Genomic DNA, 20301 nt, shown 5'->3' with positions numbered 1-20301 from the left:
CGCAGGAAGCTAATCAGGTTGCCATCACAACGGGCGATGGAGTTGGAAGTGCCCACCCGTTGTGATGGCAACCAAGATAAGCTAATTATATATACAGGAAGACGGAACACTGTAAATCTGTTATCCGCTTTAAATCGCTTAATTTCCTGTGGGAAAATAATGGGATTTTTGCACACAGTTCTGCCCACTGACTCCTGGGAAATGATGACTCACATTTGCCAGGAGCACAGGCGAGGAAGGAAGTGATGCAGAGCACAGCGGAGCCAGAAGTGGCAGATTAGGAGCCACCACCTAGCAACAGGGCATCTTGGGTAACTAAAAAGAATAGGATTTTTGTACTCACGGTAAAATCCTTTTCTCTGTAGTTCACTGACTGACACAGCTCCTTTACTATAGACCATGTGTCAAAAATATCCGATGTGTTCACCATAATGTCGCAGTCACGATAAAAATCGCTGATCGCCGCCATTAAAAAAATAAAATAAAAATAAAATAAATAAAAATAAAATAAAACTATCCCCTATTTTGTAAACGATATAACTTTTGCGCAAACCAATCAATATTCGCTTATTGCGATTTTTTACCAAAAAAAGTAGAATAATATCGGCCTAAACTGAGGAAAAAAAACTTTTTTAATATATTTTTGGGGATATTTATTATAGCAAAAAGTAAAAAATAATGCGTTTTTTCAAAACTGTCCCTCTTTTTTTGTTTATAGCGCAAAAAATAAACACCGCAGGGGTGATCAAATACCACCAAAAGAAATCTCTATTTCTGGCAAAAAAAGGACGTAAATTTTATTTGGGTAAAACGTCGCACGACAGCGCAATTGTCAGTTAAAGCGACGTAGTGCCGAATCACAAAAAGTGCTCTGGTCAGGAAGGGTAGTAAATTCTTCCAGGGCTGAAGTGGTTAACACACGGAGATCCCTCTGATGCTTTAGAAGCATTTGTTGTAGTATGTGACTTTTGCTGTAGGATGCGACTAAGAAAATGTCGGGAAAGGCCTACTAGAAGAACTGAACTTTATATGGGGTTAATCAGAGGCACTTTAAATGATGGCAGGCGTGTACTGACTCCTATTTAACATTAGTTTGAATGTGATTGCTTAATTCTGGACACAGCTACATCCCCAGTTATAGGAGGGTGTGCACACTTATGCAACCCCTAAAAGATTTCAGTTTGTTTTTTAATTGAGTTGTACAGTTTATAGGTTACATTAAAGGTGAAAAAAGTTCTGAAATGATTTACCTTTGTTTCATCTTTTTTATATCATAGAAACCTGACATTTTAACAGGGGTGTGTAGACTTTTCATATCCACTGTAGATCCATTCATGTAATTTGTTGAAATCACATGTATGAAGTGAAACTGGGATTGACAACTACAAGCATTCTTTTTTTACATGTGAAATTTTGACAATTCAGGACTCAGGAGCGCATGAAGGCAATGGAGGAGAGGAAAGGTCACGGTAGGCTATGACGAGGGTGCAGGAGATGATCACCAGCACCGTGATATAGAGCACTGACACCAGCACCGTGATAGAGTGCACTGACACCAGCACCGTGATATAGAGCACTGACACCAGCACCGTGATATAGAGCACTGACGCCAGCACCGTGATAGAGTGCACTGACACCAGCACCGTGATAGAGTGCACTGACACCAGCACCGTGATAGAGTGCACTGACACCAGCACCGTGATATATAGAGCACTGACACCAGCACCGTGATATAGAGCACCGACACCAGCACTGTGATATAGAGCACTGACACCAGCACCGTGATAGAGTGCACTGACACCACACCAGCACCGTGATAGTGAGCACTGACACCAGCACCGTGATAGAGAGCACTGAGACCAGCACTGAGAGTCCACTGACACCAGCACCGTGATATATAGAGCACTGACACCAGCAACGTGATATAGAGCACTGACACCAGCAACGTGATATAGAGCACTGACACCAGCACCGCAATAGAGTGCACTGACACCAGCACCGTGATATAGAGCACTAACACCCGCACTGTGATAGAGTGCACTGACACCAGCAACATGATACAGAGCACTGACACCGGCACCGTGATATAGAGCACTGACACCAGCACTGTGATAGAGTGCACTGACACCAGCACCGTGATATATAGAGTACTGACACCAGCACCGTGATATAGAGCACTGACACCAGCACCGTGATATAGAGCACTGACACCAGCACCGTGATAGAGTGCACTGACACCAGCACCGTGATATAGAGCACTGACACCAGCACCGTGATATAGAGCACTGACACAAGCACCGTGATATAGAGCATTGACACCAGCACCATGATAGAGTGCACTGAGACCAGCACTGAGATAGAGTGCACTGACACCAGCACCGTGATAGAGTGCACTGACACCAGCACCGTGATAGAGTGCACTGACACCAGCACCGTGATAGAAAGCACTGAGACCAGCACTGAGATAGAGTGCACTGACACCAGCACCGTGATATATAGAGCACTGACACCAGCACCGTGATATAGAGCACTGACACCAGCACCGTGATATAGAGCACTGACACCAGCACCGTGATAGAGTGCACTGACACCACACCAGCACCGTGATAGAGAGCACTGACACCAGCACCATGATAGAGTGCACTGACACCAGCACCATGATATAGAGCACTGACACCAGCACCGTGATATAGAGCACTGACACCAGCACCGTGATAGAGTGCACTGACACCAGCACCGTGATAGAGTGCACTGACACCAGCACCGTGATATAGAGCACTGACACCAGCACCGTGATAGAGTGCACTGACACCAGCAATGTGATATAGAGCACTGACACCAGCACCGAGATAGAAAGCACTGACAGCAGCACTGATACCAGCAACTCGCTGCTGGGCCCTAAAAATATGACACCGCTCAACCTCTTCAAACAGGAGGGTACGAGCATATAGTACGGTGTTCTTTTTTTGTACAAGGAAGTGAGCGAAATGTAGAAAAAATGTCTGTGTGCTCGACTAAATAAATCATTATAGAGATATACATGGTCTACTGGTCACATGTGTTGAATTCCTCCGAGATCCATGCCGCATTCATTTACAGAAATGTGAGGTAGTCAACACTGATGTGAGCTAGGCGAGTGCGCTTATCGGTCACGATCCCCCCTGCTGCGCTCAGTGCACAGTGTCACCTGGTGCGGTAAAATATGGTGTCACCCCCCCCCCCACCTAGGCTGCCCACACCTTGCAGGCAGTGCACGGTCACGGGCGCACCCAAAACCAGCCACTGTAAATTATAGTTTAGGGTGGTATAGTGACAGGTTAGGGTAGTATAGAGTGGTATAGTGGCAGGTTGAGGTGGTATGGGGTAGGTTGGATTGGTATATTGGCAGGTTGGGCTGGTACAGGACAGTTTGGGGTGGTACAGGGTAGTTTAGGGGTGGTACAGGGCAGGTTTGGGATGGTACAGGGCAGGTGGGGGTGGCACAGGGCAGGTGGGGGTGATGCAGGTTAGGGTATTATAGAGTGGTATAGTGGCAGGTTGGGGTGGTATGGGGTAGGTTGGATTGGTATATTGGCAGGTTGGGGTGGTACAGGGCAGTTTGGGGTGGTAAAGAGCAGGTTGGGGTGGTACAGGGCAGGTACGGGTGGCACAGGGCAGTTAGGGGGTGGTACAGGACAGGTTGGGGTGGTACAGAGCAGATTGGAGGTGGTACAGGGCAGTTTTGGGGTGGTACAGGGCAGTTTTGGGGTGGTACAGGGCAGGTTGGGGTGGCACAGGGCAGTTTGGGGTGGCACAGGGCATGTTGGGATGGCACAGGTTAGATTGAGGGTGGCACATGGAAGTTTTCAGTGGCACAGGGCAGGTTGGGGTGGCACAGGGCAGTTTGGGGTGGTACAGGGCATTTTGGGGTGGTACAGGGCAGGTTGGGGTGGTACAGGGTAGTTTGGGGGTGGTACAGGGCAGGTTGGGGTGGCACCCAGCAGTTTGGAGGTGGTACAGGGCAGGTTGGGGTGGCACCCGACAGTTTGGGGAGGCACAGGGCAAGTTGGGGGTGGCACAGGGCAGTTTGGGGGTGGCACAGGGCAGGTTGCGGTGGCACAGGGCAGTTTTAGGGTGGCACAGGGCAGTTTGGGGTGGTACAGGGCAGGTTGGGGTGGTACATGGCAGGTTTTGGTTGTACAGGGCAAGTTGGGGGTGGTACAGGGCAGGTTGGGGTTGGAACAAGGCAGTTTAGGGTCGCACAGGGCAGGTTTGGGGTGGTACAAGGCAGGTAAGGATGTGTGACAATTTTCTGTGCAATAACTTACAGCATACCTCTGATTACCTCATGCTTGAAGATGAAGACCCGGACGGGTGTGCGGGGCTGCTGTGTCCAAGGGTCTAACTCCTTCAGCTGTGGGATCCGCATGAAGGGGTCTGTGGGAGGAGTGGAGGAGGCAGCCACACCCCCAGCTCCGCCCACCTAATCCGACTGTCATGGGAGCTATTGGAGATCCTGGCCTGAATGTTATAGGCAGCCTCCCCCTGTCCCCCACACGGCTGAATGCCCTGCTTGCACCGCTCTAAGCTATAGTGTTTAGTGGCTGCCCTGGTGTCACCCCTCTGGTGGGTGTCACCCGGTGTGGGCCGCACCCCCCGCACCACTATAGCAACGCCACTGGCTGCACTGAACATCCTTTCGGACAGGACACTGGACAAGGGGCAAGCCAACAGTTCCATTGCAAATTGGGCAAGCTCTGGCCAGAGGTCAAGTCTGCCCATCCACTAGTCCAGGGGTTCATCACTCCTCAGAGCGTCCACATCGGCCGTTAACCCGATGTAGTCGGACACCTGTCGGTCTAGGCGTTCCCTGATGCTGGATCTGTATGAGACCTGTCAATGGGTCGGCTGCAAGAATGACCTCATATCAGAAGTCACCAACACATCTTCAAACCGCCCTCTTCTTGCAGGCGCTGTTGGATTGGTACCCGCAACTCTTTCTCTGGGAGTGGGAATTGCTCCTCTGCCAGCGCACGCAAAAGCAGAATGCAGCATTTCTCGAAGCAAGGCCTGGAAGTGCTCCATTCTGACAGCCCTCTGTGACGGTGGTAACATTTCCGCCATTTTGTGTTTGTACCGGGGGTCTAAGTACATTGCCACCCAGTACTGGTCCTTGACCCTTATGCTTTTTATACAGGGATCCCTGTTAAAACACTGGAGCATGAAGGTCCCCATTTGCACTAAACTGGAAGCGGTGTGGTGGCCAGGCTCCTGCTCATCATCCAGGATAATGTCATCCTCCTCATTCTCCTCTCCCCATCCACGCACAACAGGGATCCCAGAAAGGTTTAAAGCATGCTCTTCTTGCTCCTCCTCATCCGCCCCGGCACCATCCTCCTCTGACTCCTCTTCAGACTCCTGTTGACTTGTCTCAGATAGAGTAGCCCCCCCTGGGAATTCATTCAGCATTGCGACTTCCTCATCTTCCCGTTCCTGCTCCTCCACGGCTTGATCAATGACACGACACAATGCACGCTCCATAAAGAAGGCATAAGGTACCATGTCACTGATGGCGCCATGGCTGCGACTGACCAGTTTGGTGATCTCATCAAATGGCCGCAGAAGTCTGCATGCGTCGCGCATGAGCAGCCACTGGCGTGGTGAAAAAAAAGGACAATTGTGAGGAGAAAGGAGAAGGAGAAGTAGAAGATGAGGCTGGACGGTGAGAGCCTGGAGTGTGGCTTTGCGTGTTCCGTTGCTCCCACTGGGCTTGGTGATGGCAGCTCATGTGCCTTCTTAAGGTGGTCGTCCCTAGGTGAGTGTTGGGCTTACCGCGACTTATGCGTTGACTGCAAAGATTGCAGATGGCAACACTATTGTCAATAGCGGACACGTTAAAAAAAGCCCACACTGCGGAGCCATGTGCCGGTGTCCTGGGAGCACCAGATGTGACTGTACATGGTTGATGCCTTGCTCCTGATACATTTGCATTCTGCTTTGTCCCTCCTGTGCAATCTAAGTTCTTCCTGCTTCTCCTCCCTATTTGCTGGTCCATAATTCCCTCTGAACTCCCCTCCTCTTACTGTCTTGTGGGCACCCACGTGGCATCACTAGACACGTCATCATCGACGTCACCTTCCCCACCGCTATAATTAGAGATCTTGGAGTTGGCAGGAACAGCGGGGACAAACCTCCTCCTTGGGCTGACCTGGGTACTGTCATCAGACTGCTGAGCGGCGGTTATTGCTAACTCCTCTTCCTGATCCAATGCCAAGAGTGGCTGCGCATCGGAAAGGTCTTGATATGGATCAGAAAATAATTCCTGTGACTCAAGCGGAAGGTATATGGTGGTGTTGGTGGTAGTGTCTTTGGGGGTGCACATAGCAGAGAGTGAAGAAGAGGGTGCAGATCGAGAGGATGAGGAGGGTGTGGAGAGTAAGGCTGAGTGAGCCACTCAACCAAGTCTGGTGCGTCCTTTGACGTAATCGCACGCACCTTCTGCAATTTGCCACTTTGGCTCAAGTCTGTTGCTCCTGCCCTACCCCTACCACCCTAGCGGAAGGGCCTGCCTCTTCCTCTGCCTGTCATTTTTTAAATGACCCTGTGACAAAAGTCTCTAGAGAAGTGCAGTATGTATGTGGAAGAAGGTATATAACACCCGCTTCAATCTGTTGTTTTTGGGGGCCACTGGTCTATCACACCAGTTATAATACTTTTTTTTTATTGTGTTTGTCGCTCTCTGTAGTATTGCTGCAGAACCGCTCAGCAGTCACAATGCTGCACAGTGGAAATGCACTATACTATGCTTTCTATATATGCAAGTATTTTATATTATATATATATTACACACCTATATACTGCACACCAAATAGTACACCTATACCAGTCCTTACAAGGACCTTTGTGGACAAAGTAACTAGTGATTTGCAGACTGTACCTCAGTCCCTACACTGATAAAGGACTGCTGCAGAATAGGGCAGTAATCTGCAGCAGTGCACCACAACCCTATATATTGTACACCTATACCAGTCCTTACAAGGACCTTTGTGGACCAAGTAGTTAGTGATTTGTAGACTGTACCTCAGTCCCTACACTGATAAAGGACTGCTGCAGAATAGGGCAGCAATCTTCAGCAGTGTACCACAACCCTCCAAATAGTACATCTAAACAAGTCCTTACAAGGACCTTTGTGGACCAAGTAGCTAGTGATTTGCAGACTGTACCTCAGTCCCTACACTGATAAAGGACTGCTGCAGAATAGGGCAGCAATCTGCAGCAGTGCACCACAACCCTCCAAATAGTACACCTATACCAGTCCTTACAAGGACCTTTGTGGACCAAGTAGATAGTGATTTGCAGACTGTACCTCAGTCCCTACGCTGATAAAGGACTGCTGCAGAATAGGGCAGCAATCTGCAGCAGTGCACCACAACCCTCCAAATAGTACACCTATACCAGTCCTTACAAGGACCTTTGGGGACCAAGTAGCTAGTGATTTGCAGACTGTACCTCAGTCCCTACACTGATAAAGGACTGCTGCAGAATAGGGCAGTAATCAGCAGCAGTGCACCACAACCCTATATATTGTACACCTATACCAGTCCTTGCAAGGACCTTTGTGGACCAAGTACCTAGTGATTTGCAGACTGTACTTCAGTCCCTACACTGATAAAGGACTGCTGCAGAATAGGGCAGAAATCTGCAGCAGTGCACCACAACCCTTATATATTATTACAGCTATACCAGTCCTTTTATGGACCTTTGTGGACCAAGTAGCTAGTGATTTGCAGACTGTACCTCAGTCCCTACACTGATAAAGGACTGCTGCAGAATAGGGCAGTAATCTGCAGCAGTGCGCCACAACCCTATATAGTAGACAGCAGTGCCTGTCTTTTGGCAAATATCTCCTAAACATGGTAGGTTTAAGAGATATTTCTTGGACCTACAGGTAAGCCTTAATCTAGGCTTACCTGTAGGTCAAAGTTGGTTGTAAGGGTTTACAACCACTTTAAAAGGACCTTTGTGGACCTAATAGTAATAACCAGTGATTAAACTGACTGTCCCTGCTGCACACAGCGTCCTGTCCCTCCCTGCACTGACAAAAGACAGGCTGCTACAATCACCAGCACAGCAGTGCACTCAACCCTATATACTGTACTACACCTATACCATACCAGTCCTTAGAGAAAAAAGAGAGGAAAAAAAGGGGGGCGGGACTTAGTATGGAGTAAGAAATAGTTGTAAAGTTAATTGGTGAGTATATAGGAATTTAATTGATTGTAACAATAAAACACACATAGAAACCAGGTACAGAGATGTAGCATCAATATCATAAGGTACAATATTTAAGCTTATTGATAATTCAGTATGAGTAATTGATGTTAACAATCAAATTCCAAAATTCACCAAGAAAAGATTAAATAAAATGTTTGACACAATAAAACCTGCAAGACCTATTGCCTCCCTGGGTCAGTAATTAGAAATGATACAATAATAACTTGAGACTCAAATAAGTGATGGTAGGGACACGGCAGTTTGTAGCTCTACGCGTTTCGTGGCTTTTGAGCCACTCATCAGGAGCAAGGCGTGATGAATCTATAGTAAAATAATAATGAATGAGTAATCTAATAAAAAATAATGGGACGACATAAGTATGGAAAGAATGAATGGGCCTTACCCCGAGTATATATCTACTTGCTCAGATACACAAATCGACAATAGGATGACCGGACAAGGCAAACCGTCCAGGGACACCCCTTGCCGGGAGCTGTGGTAGGCAGCCCCGGAAACATAACCCACATAGGCTTCACCCAGGGCGGGCATGGAACCAACTAGGCACCTGAGAGAGAACAATTAAGGATGTGAAAAGTGAGCAAGAAAAAATTGCTCAAAGAGGAAGGTGAAGAGAAAATAAATAATGGGCAAAGAGCCCCTGCTATTACGAAGTTAACAGAATGGGACAGTGAAAGTATCCCAAAAAAATAAAAAAGTAAGTGTAACATGCATGAGAAAGATGAATAAGAGGCTTGTTGTCCAGGGAAAAAAACATACCGTGAATAGAAATTTAAGGTGCACCGATACCTGTGTTCAGGAAGATGTATGGAAGAAAGGACAAGAAAAAGCCCTAATTGTGTGTAAACCCAAGTGCAGGTAGCCTAGAATGCCAGCCACTTCCCAGGGAAATACCTGCAAGCGTGTCGCCAGGGATAGCCCGCCAACGCCACGACGCATGGCGGAAAAACGGGGAGGATGGGTCAGCAGTCGGGCTAGCTAGATCACCGGCCGACTGACTAAACATCCCCCAGTCCGCCTGCGGATGTAAGCTCCACGTGCAGGGACGCAGTGACGCCATGACTGACGTCACGCGTTCAGCGTGGGAACCGTGACGTCAACGCGATGTGCGGAATCTCCACCCCCCCAGGCGTAAGACGACGCGGGGGCAGGGGGAGGTCCGCAGAGCGCGACGCAACTCCCGGAGGTGAGGACAAAACCGGGAGGCGCAGCAATCCGGCCACCCCACATACCAACAGTGTAGACAGACCAAGAACACATGTTTACAAGGGACCTAATTATATATTAATAATTGTATAAAACAAGTTGGAGAATTTTAAAAAAATTGCTTTGAAATCAAGAAATATTATAATTAAATAAGGAAAGGGAGGCTAAGCCAGAGGTCAATAGATTGCAAAATATTAGGGGTAAACAGATAAAGTGTAACTAAATAATTCCTGATTAGTTAAATAACAAAAAATAGGGGTTTTTAGGGACTTAAGCAAAATCATGTCCTGGTAAGGATCATGTAGTTCTATCCCTAGGGACTTTGAGTGAAACCATGACCTGGTAAGGTCATGCGTTTCCATCCCAGTTCATTGAGAAAGAAAAAGAGCAAGGGGGCGAGATTTTATATAAAGTAAAAGGTAATTATAAAATTAGTTGGTAAATGTATAAGAGTTTAAATGATTGTAACAGTAGTACATACATAAAAAGGAGATACAAAAATGTAACATTGATAACAAAAAATAAGGATTTTTAGGGACTTTATTGAAATCATGTCCTGGTAAAGGTACATGTAATTCCATCCCTAGGGACTTTGAGTGAAACCATGGCCTGGTAAGGTCCTGCGTTTCCATCCCAGTTCATTGAGAAAAAAGAGAGGAAAAAAAGGGGGGCGGGACTTAGTATGGAGTAAGAAATAGTTGTAAAGTTAATTGGTGAGTATATAGGAATTTAATTGATTGTAACAATAAAACACACATAGAAACCAGGTACAGAGATGTAGCATCAATATCATAAGGTACAATATTTAAGCTTATTGATAACATCAATTACTCATACTGAATTAACAATCAAATTCCAAAATTCACCAAGAAAAGATTAAATAAAATGTTTGACACAATAAAACCTGCAAGACCTATTGCCTCCCTGGGTCAGTAATTAGAAATTATACAATAATAACTTGAGACTCAAATAAGTGATGGTAGGGACAAGGCAGTTTGTAGCTCTACGCGTTTCGTGGCTTTTGAGCCACTCATCAGGAGCAAGGCGTGATGAATCTATAGTAAAATAATAATGAATGAGTAATCTAATAAAAAATAATGGGACGACATAAGTATGGAAAGAATGAATGGGCCTTACCCCGAGTATATGTCTACTTGCTCAGATACACAAATTGACAATAGGATGACCGGACAACGCAAACCGTCCAGGGACACCCCTTGCCGGGAGCTGTGGTAGGCAGCCCCGGAAACATAACCCACATAGGCTTCACCCAAGGCGGGCATGGAACCAACTAGGCACTCCTGAGAGAGAACAATTAAGGATGTGAAAAGTGAGCAAGAAAAAATTGCTCAAAGAGGAAGGTGAAGAGAAAATAAATAATGGGCAAAGAGCCCGTGCTATTACGAAGTTAACAGAATGGGACAGTGAAAGTATCCCAAAAAAATAAAAAAGTAAGTGTAACATGCATGAGAAAGATGAATAAGAGGCTTGTTGTCCAGGGAAAAAAACATACCGTGAATAGAAATTTAAGGTGCACCGATACCTGTGTTCAGGAAGATGTATGGAAGAAAGGACAAGAAAAAGCCCTAATTGTGTGTAAACCCAAGTGCAGGTAGCCTAGAATGCCAGCCACTTCCCAGGGAAATACCTGCAAGCGTGTCGCCAGGGATAGCCCGCCAACGCCATGACGCATGGCGGAAAAACGGGGAGGATGGGTCAGCAGTTGGGCTAGCTAGATCACCAGCCGACTGACTAAACATCCCCCAGTCCACCTGCGGATGTAAGCTCCACGTGCAGGGACGCAGTGACGCCATGACTGACGTCACGCGTTCAGCGTGGGAACCGTGACGTCGACGCGCTGTGTGGAATCTCCACCCCCCCAGGCGTAAGACGACGCGGGGGCAGGGGGAGGTCCGCAGAGCGCGACGCAACTTCCGGAGGTGAGGACAAAACCGGGCGGCGCAGCAATCCGGCCACCCCACATACCAACAGTGTAGACAGACCAAGAACACATGCTCACAAGGGACCTAATTATATATTAATAATTGTATAAAACAAGTTGGAGAATTTTTAAAAAATTGCTTTGAAATCAAGAAATATTATAATTAAATAAGGAAAGGGAGGCTAAGCCAGAGGTCAATAGATTGCAAAATATTAGGGGTAAACAGATAAAGTGTAACTAAATAATTCCTGATTAGTTAAATAACAAAAAATAGGGGTTTTTAGGGACTTAAGCGAAATCATGTCCTGGTAAGGATCATGTAGTTCTATCCCTAGGGACTTTGAGTGAAACCATGACCTGGTAAGGTCATGCGTTTCCATCCCAGTTCATTGAGAAAGAAAAAGAGCAAGGGGGCGAGATTTGATATAAAGTAAAAGGTAATTATAAAATTAGTTGGTAAATGTATAAGAGTTTAAATGATTGTAACAGTAGTACATACATAAAAAGGAGATACAAAAATTTAACATTGATAACAAAAAATAAGGATTTTTAGGGACTTTATTGAAATCATGTCCTGGTAAAGGTACATGTTATTCCAGCCCTAGGGACTTTGAGTGAAACCATGGCCTGGTAAGGTCCTGCGTTTCCATCCCAGTTCATTGAGAAAAAAGAGAGGAAAAAAAGGGGGGGCGGGACTTAGTATGGAGTAAGAAATAGTTGTAAAGTTAATTGGTGAGTATATAGGAATTTAATTGATTGTAACAATAAAACACACATAGAAACCAGGTACAGAGATGTAGCATCAATATCATAAGGTACAATATTTAAGCTTATTGATAACATCAATTACTCATACTGTTTCCGAGGCTGCCTACCACAGCTCCCGGCAAGGGGTGTCCCTGGACGGTTTGCGTTGTCCGGTCATCCTATTGTCGATTTGTGTATCTGAGCAAGTAGACATATACTCGGGGTAAGGCCCATTCATTCTTTCCATACTTATGTCGTCCCATTATTTTTTATTAGATTACTCATTCATTATTATTTTACTATAGATTCATCACGCCGTGCTCCTGATGAGTGGCTCAAAAGCCACGAAACGCGTAGAGCTACAAACTGCCGTGTCCCTACCATCACTTATTTGAGTCTCAAGTTATTATTGTATCATTTCTAATTACTGACCCAGGGAGGCAATAGGTCTTGCAGGTTTTATTGTGTCAAACATTTTATTTAATCTTTTCTTGGTGAATTTTGGAATTTGATTGTTAATTCAGTATGAGTAATTGATGTTATCAATAAGCTTAAATATTGTACCTTATGATATTGATGCTACATCTCTGTACCTGGTTTCTATGTGTGTTTTATTGTTACAATCAATTAAATTCCTATATACTCACCAATTAACTTTACAACTATTTCTTACTCCATACTAAGTCCCGCCCCCCTTTTTTTCCTCTCTTTTTTCTCAATGAACTGGGATGGAAACGCAGGACCTTACCAGGCCATGGTTTCACTCAAAGTCCCTAGGGATAGAACTACATGATCCTTACCAGGACATGATTTCGCTTAAGTCCCAAAAAACCCCTATTTTTTGTTATTTAACTAATCAGGAATTATTTAGTTACACTTTATCTGTTTACCCCTAATATTTTGCAATCTATTGACCTCTGGCTTAGCCTCCCTTTCCTTATTTAATTATAATATTTCTTGATTTCAAAGCAATTTTTTTTAAATTCTCCAACTTGTTTTATACAATTATTAATATATAATTAGGTCCCTTGTGAGCATGTGTTCTTGGTCTGTCTACACTGTTGGTATGTGGGGTGGCCGGATTGCTGCGCCGCCCGGTTTTGTCCTCACCTCCGGGAGTTGCGTCGCGCTCTGCGGACCTCCCCCTGCCCCCGCGTCGTCTTACGCCTGGGGGGGTGGAGATTCCGCACAGCGCGTCGACGTCACGGTTCCCACGCTGAACGCGTGACGTCAGTCATGGCGTCACTGCGTCCCTGCACGTGGAGCTTACATCCGCAGGCGGACTGGGGGATGTTTAGTCAGTCGGCCGGTGATCTAGCTAGCCCGACCGCTGACCCATCCTCCCCGTTTTTCCGCCATGCGTCGTGGCGTTGGCGGGCTATCCCTGGCGACACGCTTGCAGGTATTTCCCTGGGAAGTGGCTGGCATTCTAGGCTACCTGCACTTGGGTTTACACACAATTAGGGCTTTTTCTTGTCCTTTCTTCCATACATCTTCCTGAACACAGGTATCGGTGCACCTTAAATTTCTATTCACGGTATGTTTTTTTCCCTGGACAACAAGCCTCTTATTCATCTTTCTCATGCATGTTACACTTACTTTTTTATTTTTTTGGGATACTTTCACTGTCCCATTCTGTTAACTTCGTAATAGCACGGGCTCTTTGCCCATTATTTATTTTCTCTTCACCTTCCTCTTTGAGCAATTTTTTCTTGCTCACTTTTCACATCCTTAATTGTTCTCTCTCAGGAGTGCCTAGTTGGTTCCATGCCCGCCCTGGGTGAAGCCTATGTGGGTTATGTTTCCGGGGCTGCCTACCACAGCTCCCGGCAAGGGGTGTCCCTGGACGGTTTGCGTTGTCCGGTCATCCTATTGTCGATTTGTGTATCTGAGCAAGTAGACATATACTCGGGGTAAGGCCCATTCATTCTTTCCATACTTATGTCGTCCCATTATTTTTTATTAGATTACTCATTCATTATTATTTTACTATAGATTCATCACGCCTTGCTCCTGATGAGTGGCTCAAAAGCCACGAAACGCGTAGAGCTACAAACTGCCGTGTCCCTACCATCACTTATTTGAGTCTCAAGTTATTATTGTATCATTTCTAATTACTGACCCAGGGAGGCAATAGGTCTTGCAGGTTTTATTGTGTAAAACATTTTATTTAATCTTTTCTTGGTGAATTTTGGAATTTGATTGTTAATTCAGTATGAGTAATTGATGTTATCAATAAGCTTAAATATTGTACCTTATGATATTGATGCTACATCTCTGTACCTGGTTTCTATGTGTGTTTTATTGTTACAATCAATTAAATTCCTATATACTCACCAATTAACTTTACAACTATTTCTTACTCCATACTAAGTCCCGCCCCCCTTTTTTTCCTCTCTTTTTTCTCAATGAACTGGGATGGAAACGCAGGACCTTACCAGGCCATGGTTTCACTCAAAGTCCCTAGGGATGGAATTACATGTACCTTTACCAGGACATGATTTCAAAAAGTCCCTAAAAATCCTTATTTTTTGTTATCAATGTTACATTTTTGTATCTCCTTTTTATGTATGTACTACTGTTACAATCATTTAAACTCTTATACATTTACCAACTAATTTTATAATTACCTTTTACTTTATATCAGATCTCGCCCCCTTGCTCTTTTTCTTTCTCATACCAGTCCTTAAAAGGACTTTTGTGGACCTATTAGCTAGCGATTTGTGTCACTACAGTCTCTCCCTGCTCCACACAGCATCCTGTCCCTACACTGAAATAAGACAGAATGTAAAATGGCCGCCAGATCAGGTCTATTTATAAGGTAGGGGAATGTCCAATTATCCATGTGCTGAAATGTCTCAATTGGCTGTCCTGTACCCCATGATGGATGTGTCATCATGGATCAAAGTTCTTTCACACTGTAAACACATATGTCCGTCGGGCGAACAGCGGCAATAGTCCGCCGATTGGGCGAATTGCGAACGCGCAAAATTCGCCGTGAAACGACCGCCAGGCGAACAGTTCGGCCATCCCTAGTGCTACATATTTATTATATATTTCACAATACAATTAGTCTGATTGTTGTGTTGGCTGCTCATATTTGAGGTTGGCACAGTATATCTACCACCATCCACCTAAACTGACAGGCCGGGCAAGGAGAGCATTAATCAGAGAAGCATCCATTTATAGACATCGTCGTCCAAAAATGTGTTTCGTTTCATACGAAAAAAAAACGTATTTTGTAATTCGTGTATGAAATTCAATTCGGATTCGTACGAAATCTGAATTTTCGTTAGATTTGTAAACTTTTCATTAAAATAACGAAAGTTCTTTATGATGAATTTATCATTATGAGGGGCTCCCACCATCCCTGTGCTGTGCTGACTTCCTCTGATTGGTGAACACAACTCCAGCCATGTTTCTGTTAATTTGGATCTGAAATTCGTTTTTTTGTATTTTGTATGAAATTCGTAAGCATAGAAATTCCCATAGGGCTCCCACCATCCCTGTGCTGAGTTCCCAGGTCTGTACACCTGCTGTGTGTCCATTATGAAGGGCTCCCACCATCCCTGTGCTGAGTTCCCAGGTCTGTACACCTGCTGTGTGTCCATTATGAGGGGTTCCCACCATCCCTGTGCTGAGTTCCCAGGTCTGTACACCTGCTGTGTGTCCATTATGAGGGATTCCCACCATCCTTGTGCTGAGTTCCCGGGTCTGTACACCCGCTGTGCCCATTATGAGGGGTTCCCACCATCCCTATGCTGAGTTCCTAGGTCTGTACACCTGCTGTGTGTCCATTATGAGGGGTTCCCACCATCCCTGTGCTGAGTTCCCGGGTCTGAGTGTACACCCACTGTGCCCATTATGAGGGGTTCCCACCATCCCTGTGGTGTGCTGACTTCCTGTGTTTTTAAACTTTAGTTAAGTTGACTTTTCGTTAAAATAATGAAAGTTTGTTATGATGAATTTATCATTATGAGGGGTTCCCATCATCCTTGTGCTGAGTTCCCGGGTCTGAGTGTACACCCACTGTGCCCATTATGAGGGGTTCCCACCATTCCTGTGCTGTGCTGACTTCCTCTGATTGGTGAGCAAAACGCCAGTCATGTTTCTGTTAATTTGGATCCAAAAAATTTGTTAACACAATTTTGTATTTTCTATGAAATTCCTAAGCATAGAAATTCCCATAGGGTTCCCACCATCCCTGTGCTGAGTTCCCGGGTCTGTACACCCGCTGTGCCCATTATGAGGGGTTCTCACCATCCCTGTGCTGAGTTCCCAGGTCTGTACACCTGCTGTGTGTCCATTATGAGGGGTTCCCACCATCCCTGTGCTGAGTTCCCAGGTCTGTACACCTGCTGTGAGTCCATTATGAGGGGTTCCCACCATCCCTGTGCTGAGTTCCCAGGTCTGTACACCTGCTGTGTGTCCATTATGAGGGGTTCCCATCATCCCTGTGCTGAGTTCCCATTTCTGAGTGTACACCCGCTGTGCCCATTATGAGGGGTTCCCACCATCCCTGTGCTGTGCTGACTTCCTCTGATTGGTGAACAAACCTCCAGTCATGTTTCTGTTAATTTGGATCCAAAACGAACGTTAACGAAATTTCGTATTTTGTATGAAATTTGTAAGCATAGAAATTCCCATAGGGTTCCAACCATCCCTGTGCTGAGTTCCCAGGTCTGTACACCTGCTGTGTGTCCATTATGAGGGGTTTGGATCCGAAATTCTGAAATTCGTTAACGAAATTTCGTATTTCGTATGAAATTCGTAAGCGTAGAAATTCCCATAGGGTTCCCACCATCTCTGTGCTGACTTCCTGGGGTTTTAACTTTTAGGTTCATTAACTTTTCGTAACAATTTTCGTAACAATTATGAATTTTCGTTATGATGAATTTATCATTATGAGGGGCTCCCACCATCCCTGTGCTGTGCTGACTTCCTGGGTTTTTAACTTTTAGGTTCGTTAACTTTTCGTTAATTACAAATTTTCATTATGAATTTGGATCCGAAATTCTTAAACAAAATTTCGTAATTCGTTTTTAGAATTCATATGCATAAAAATTTGTATTTCGGATTTGTACGAATTTTAATTTTGTACAAAACTAATAGCACATGTCTAGCATCCAAGAGGCCCAGGGTGACTCTGGAGGAGCTGCAAAGATTCACATCTGTCCACAGCAGAACTCCACAAATCTGGCCTTTATGGAAGAGTGGCAAGAATGAAAGCCACTGTTGAATAACAGCCATAAGGTTTCAGATTGTAGTTTGCAAGAAGCCATGTGGGGGGCAGCAAACATGTGAAGAAGGTGCTCTAGTCAGATGAGACCAAAATTGAACTTTTTGGCCGGTATGTGTGGCAGAAAACGAACACTGCACATCAGCCTGAACACACCATCTTCATTGTGAAACATGGTGGTGGCAGCATCATGTTGTGGGGATGCTTTTCTTCAAGGGGTATGGGTACTTTTTCAAGGCACAGTATTGCAATAGTACAGTATTCATTTGCAGTGGGTTTTTGGTAGCAGTACATATACAAGTCATTAGTTAAAAGCAGAATGAAATGGTAATACAAATCAAACAATTTGAATCAAAAAGCTTTTAAACCCGGTGTATGGGAGAAGATTGGGAGGGAGGAGGAAGGGACAATCTACAATGGAGAGTTTCAGGTTCAGAAAGCAAAGAAATGGTAAGATTATTAGGTTTAGAAACTGTGAGCTCTGTTTTTGAGTTCAGTCAATGAAAGGATACAATCTCTTTTTTAAAAAGACTTTTTCACTTTAAGAAGACCAAAACCTGCTAACAGGTATGAAATGCAGGTACTTGCACATACCTATCTGTAGCAACGTTTAGCTGCCCTGCCCCTTTTCCACACACAATTACATATTCTTATTGATCCATCAAGCAACCCAGCATAAACAGCAACTGAAGACTAAAGCTTAGTACACACTAGTAGTTTTTGTCATTTAACCCAGCAAGGCTGAATGAAAAAAAAAACTGACAGCTCAGGAGGAGCCGCTGTACTAACTATCCAACCTAGTACAGTGATCTCCCCTGCTATGCTATTGTGTTTTGACCAGAGGATGACTCCCCGCCAGATCACTCTGTTCGACTCTCTCAGCCATTGGCTGAGAGGGCTGATCGGGACCCGATCGGCAGACCTTTCTCAGTCATGCCCCTTCAACAGAAGCCAGTCGAACATCTGGCTTTTGTCGGACTGACTGACTGCAATACACATTCGGCCCATGTGTACTAGGCTGAAGGAGGTGGTGACAACCCACATTTATATACTGAATTAAAATGGGGGTATTTGGAGATTGCAGAAAACAACATGCTGAAGTTGTAAGCACCCCTCTTTGGAACAGTTTCACTTTAGTACTACTGTCACAATAGGGATGGGCAGCACTAATGACGAAATGGCTAGCATTTCCTCCTAGCAGCACTAGGGTTGTCTGTTCGAATCCCAACCACAGTACTACCGGCCTGTTCTCCCTGTGCCTGTATGTGGTTTCTCTCATACTCCAAAGACATGCTGGTGGGTTAATTGAGTCCTGTTTAAATTGGCTCTAGTATGTGTATTTATGAATATGAGTTAAGGACCTTAGATTGTAAGCTCCTTGAGGACAGGGACTGATGTGAACGTACAATATATATGGAAAGTGCTGCATACATTTTGGCACTATATAAGTACCTGTAATAAATACATTTTAAAAATAGGAGTAAACGTTTTAACATGAGGCTAATCTGATAAAACATGTTAAAATTGTTAACAGAACCAAAGCAGGGGAGTATTACATCCCATTCTGAACTGCTCTTTGTCATCTAAAATCTGGAAAACTGATGTAAAGTAATCTGAAAATAGAACTTTTGTTGGAGTAATAAATTAATTAAAAAAAAATCATAAATGCTATAGAAATACAGTAGCTCTCCCATGTACATGACTTTACCCATCCCCGTAAATGTTCTATTTACTATTATGTTTGCTTACCTGCTACAAGATATCTCCAGTGACACCACTTAATAAAATCTTCACTGTAGACCATCTCACAAGAATTGTTTGGTGTTCTCTACCCCACAAGAAAACAAGAAGATGTGTACCTGGTAGATGAGACACTGAATGAGGAAAAGGATGGTGTGGGAATAAAACATTTTTGCCTGGAATATAATTTGACGGTGGAAGCTTCAAACCTAGCAATTAATTGTGTCGCCTGTCATTACTTACAGAGCCCATGATTCACAAACTTGGCTAACTGGAATGAATTTCCATAACATCTGAAATTGAAAGTATACAGGAGGACAATAACACTTCATAACGATTGCTTTATTCTCTAGGAGAAACACAGATCCTATGAAGCAGGTAATGGAAACTTTACAGTGCAGTTGGCAAACTGTGGCCTTCCATCATTGGCAAATAGCTTGTCATTCACTGGCGTACTAGGATTCATGGGTGTTTAAAGAAGGATCCATGTATTACTATATTGAATGCATTACTTAGCAATGGGGTTTATTTACTAAAGGCAAATCCACTTTGCACTGCAAGTGCACTTGGAAGTAAAGTCACTGTAGATCCAAGGGGGACATGCAAGGAAAATAAAAAATAGCATTTTAGCTTGTACATGATTGGATGATAAAATCAGCAGAGCTTCCACTCATTTCAGATCTACCCCTTAGATTTAGAGAGACTGCACTTGCAGTGCAAAGTGGTTTAGCACTGACCCCCAAAGGAGCTGCCGGTTTTATTGGGCTTATGTTACCTTCTTGACCTCATCTCTGTCTAGGGTTTCCCGTGGTAGATGGCCCAAAGAAATGCAGAAACTGACACTAGATCTTCCTTTGGGTTATTGATTTAGAAGATAAAACAGTCTCTTAATGAAGGGTAGAGGGTTAAGAGGAAGTTCAGGTATTTTTGGACTGCAAAAATAGAAAGTCTCTTACAGAAGATATCCAGAGAATAACCGTTTCACAACTGGATTCACTCACTAGGCCTAGCAGCTGGTATTAGTAAAGCAGGTGTTAAGTAAAGCGAAGTCTCTGCCACAGACTTGAACGTGAAATACTTGAGAAAAGTCTCTGCCACAGACTTGAGCGTAACCGAGGGACACAGACAAATTTAGAAAACTATCATACGATACTAG

General features: G+C 44.6%; 1 protein-coding gene across 1 annotated transcript in view; it reads right to left on the bottom strand.

Moving 5' to 3' along the window:
• LOC143975886 (uncharacterized) overlaps positions 1-19294 on the bottom strand; it is a 62718-nt gene extending 43424 nt beyond the window's left edge. The window contains exon 1 of the mRNA XM_077478437.1: positions 19155-19294. Coding sequence (XP_077334563.1) covers positions 19155-19209 — 55 coding nt within the window. The 5' untranslated portion in view covers positions 19210-19294. The remainder of the gene's footprint in view (positions 1-19154) is intronic.
• Between the last annotated feature and the right edge of the window lie 1007 nt (positions 19295-20301).

The sequence above is a fragment of the Lithobates pipiens genome, unplaced genomic scaffold (assembly GCF_037356315.1).
Source record: "Lithobates pipiens isolate NorthernLeopardFrog02 unplaced genomic scaffold, aLitPip1_a1.2 Scaffold_13, whole genome shotgun sequence".
NCBI classification, from domain to species: domain Eukaryota; kingdom Metazoa; phylum Chordata; class Amphibia; order Anura; family Ranidae; genus Lithobates; species Lithobates pipiens.
The sequence above is the reverse complement of the archived record's forward strand: the minus strand, read 5'-3'. Positions and strand labels throughout refer to the sequence as shown.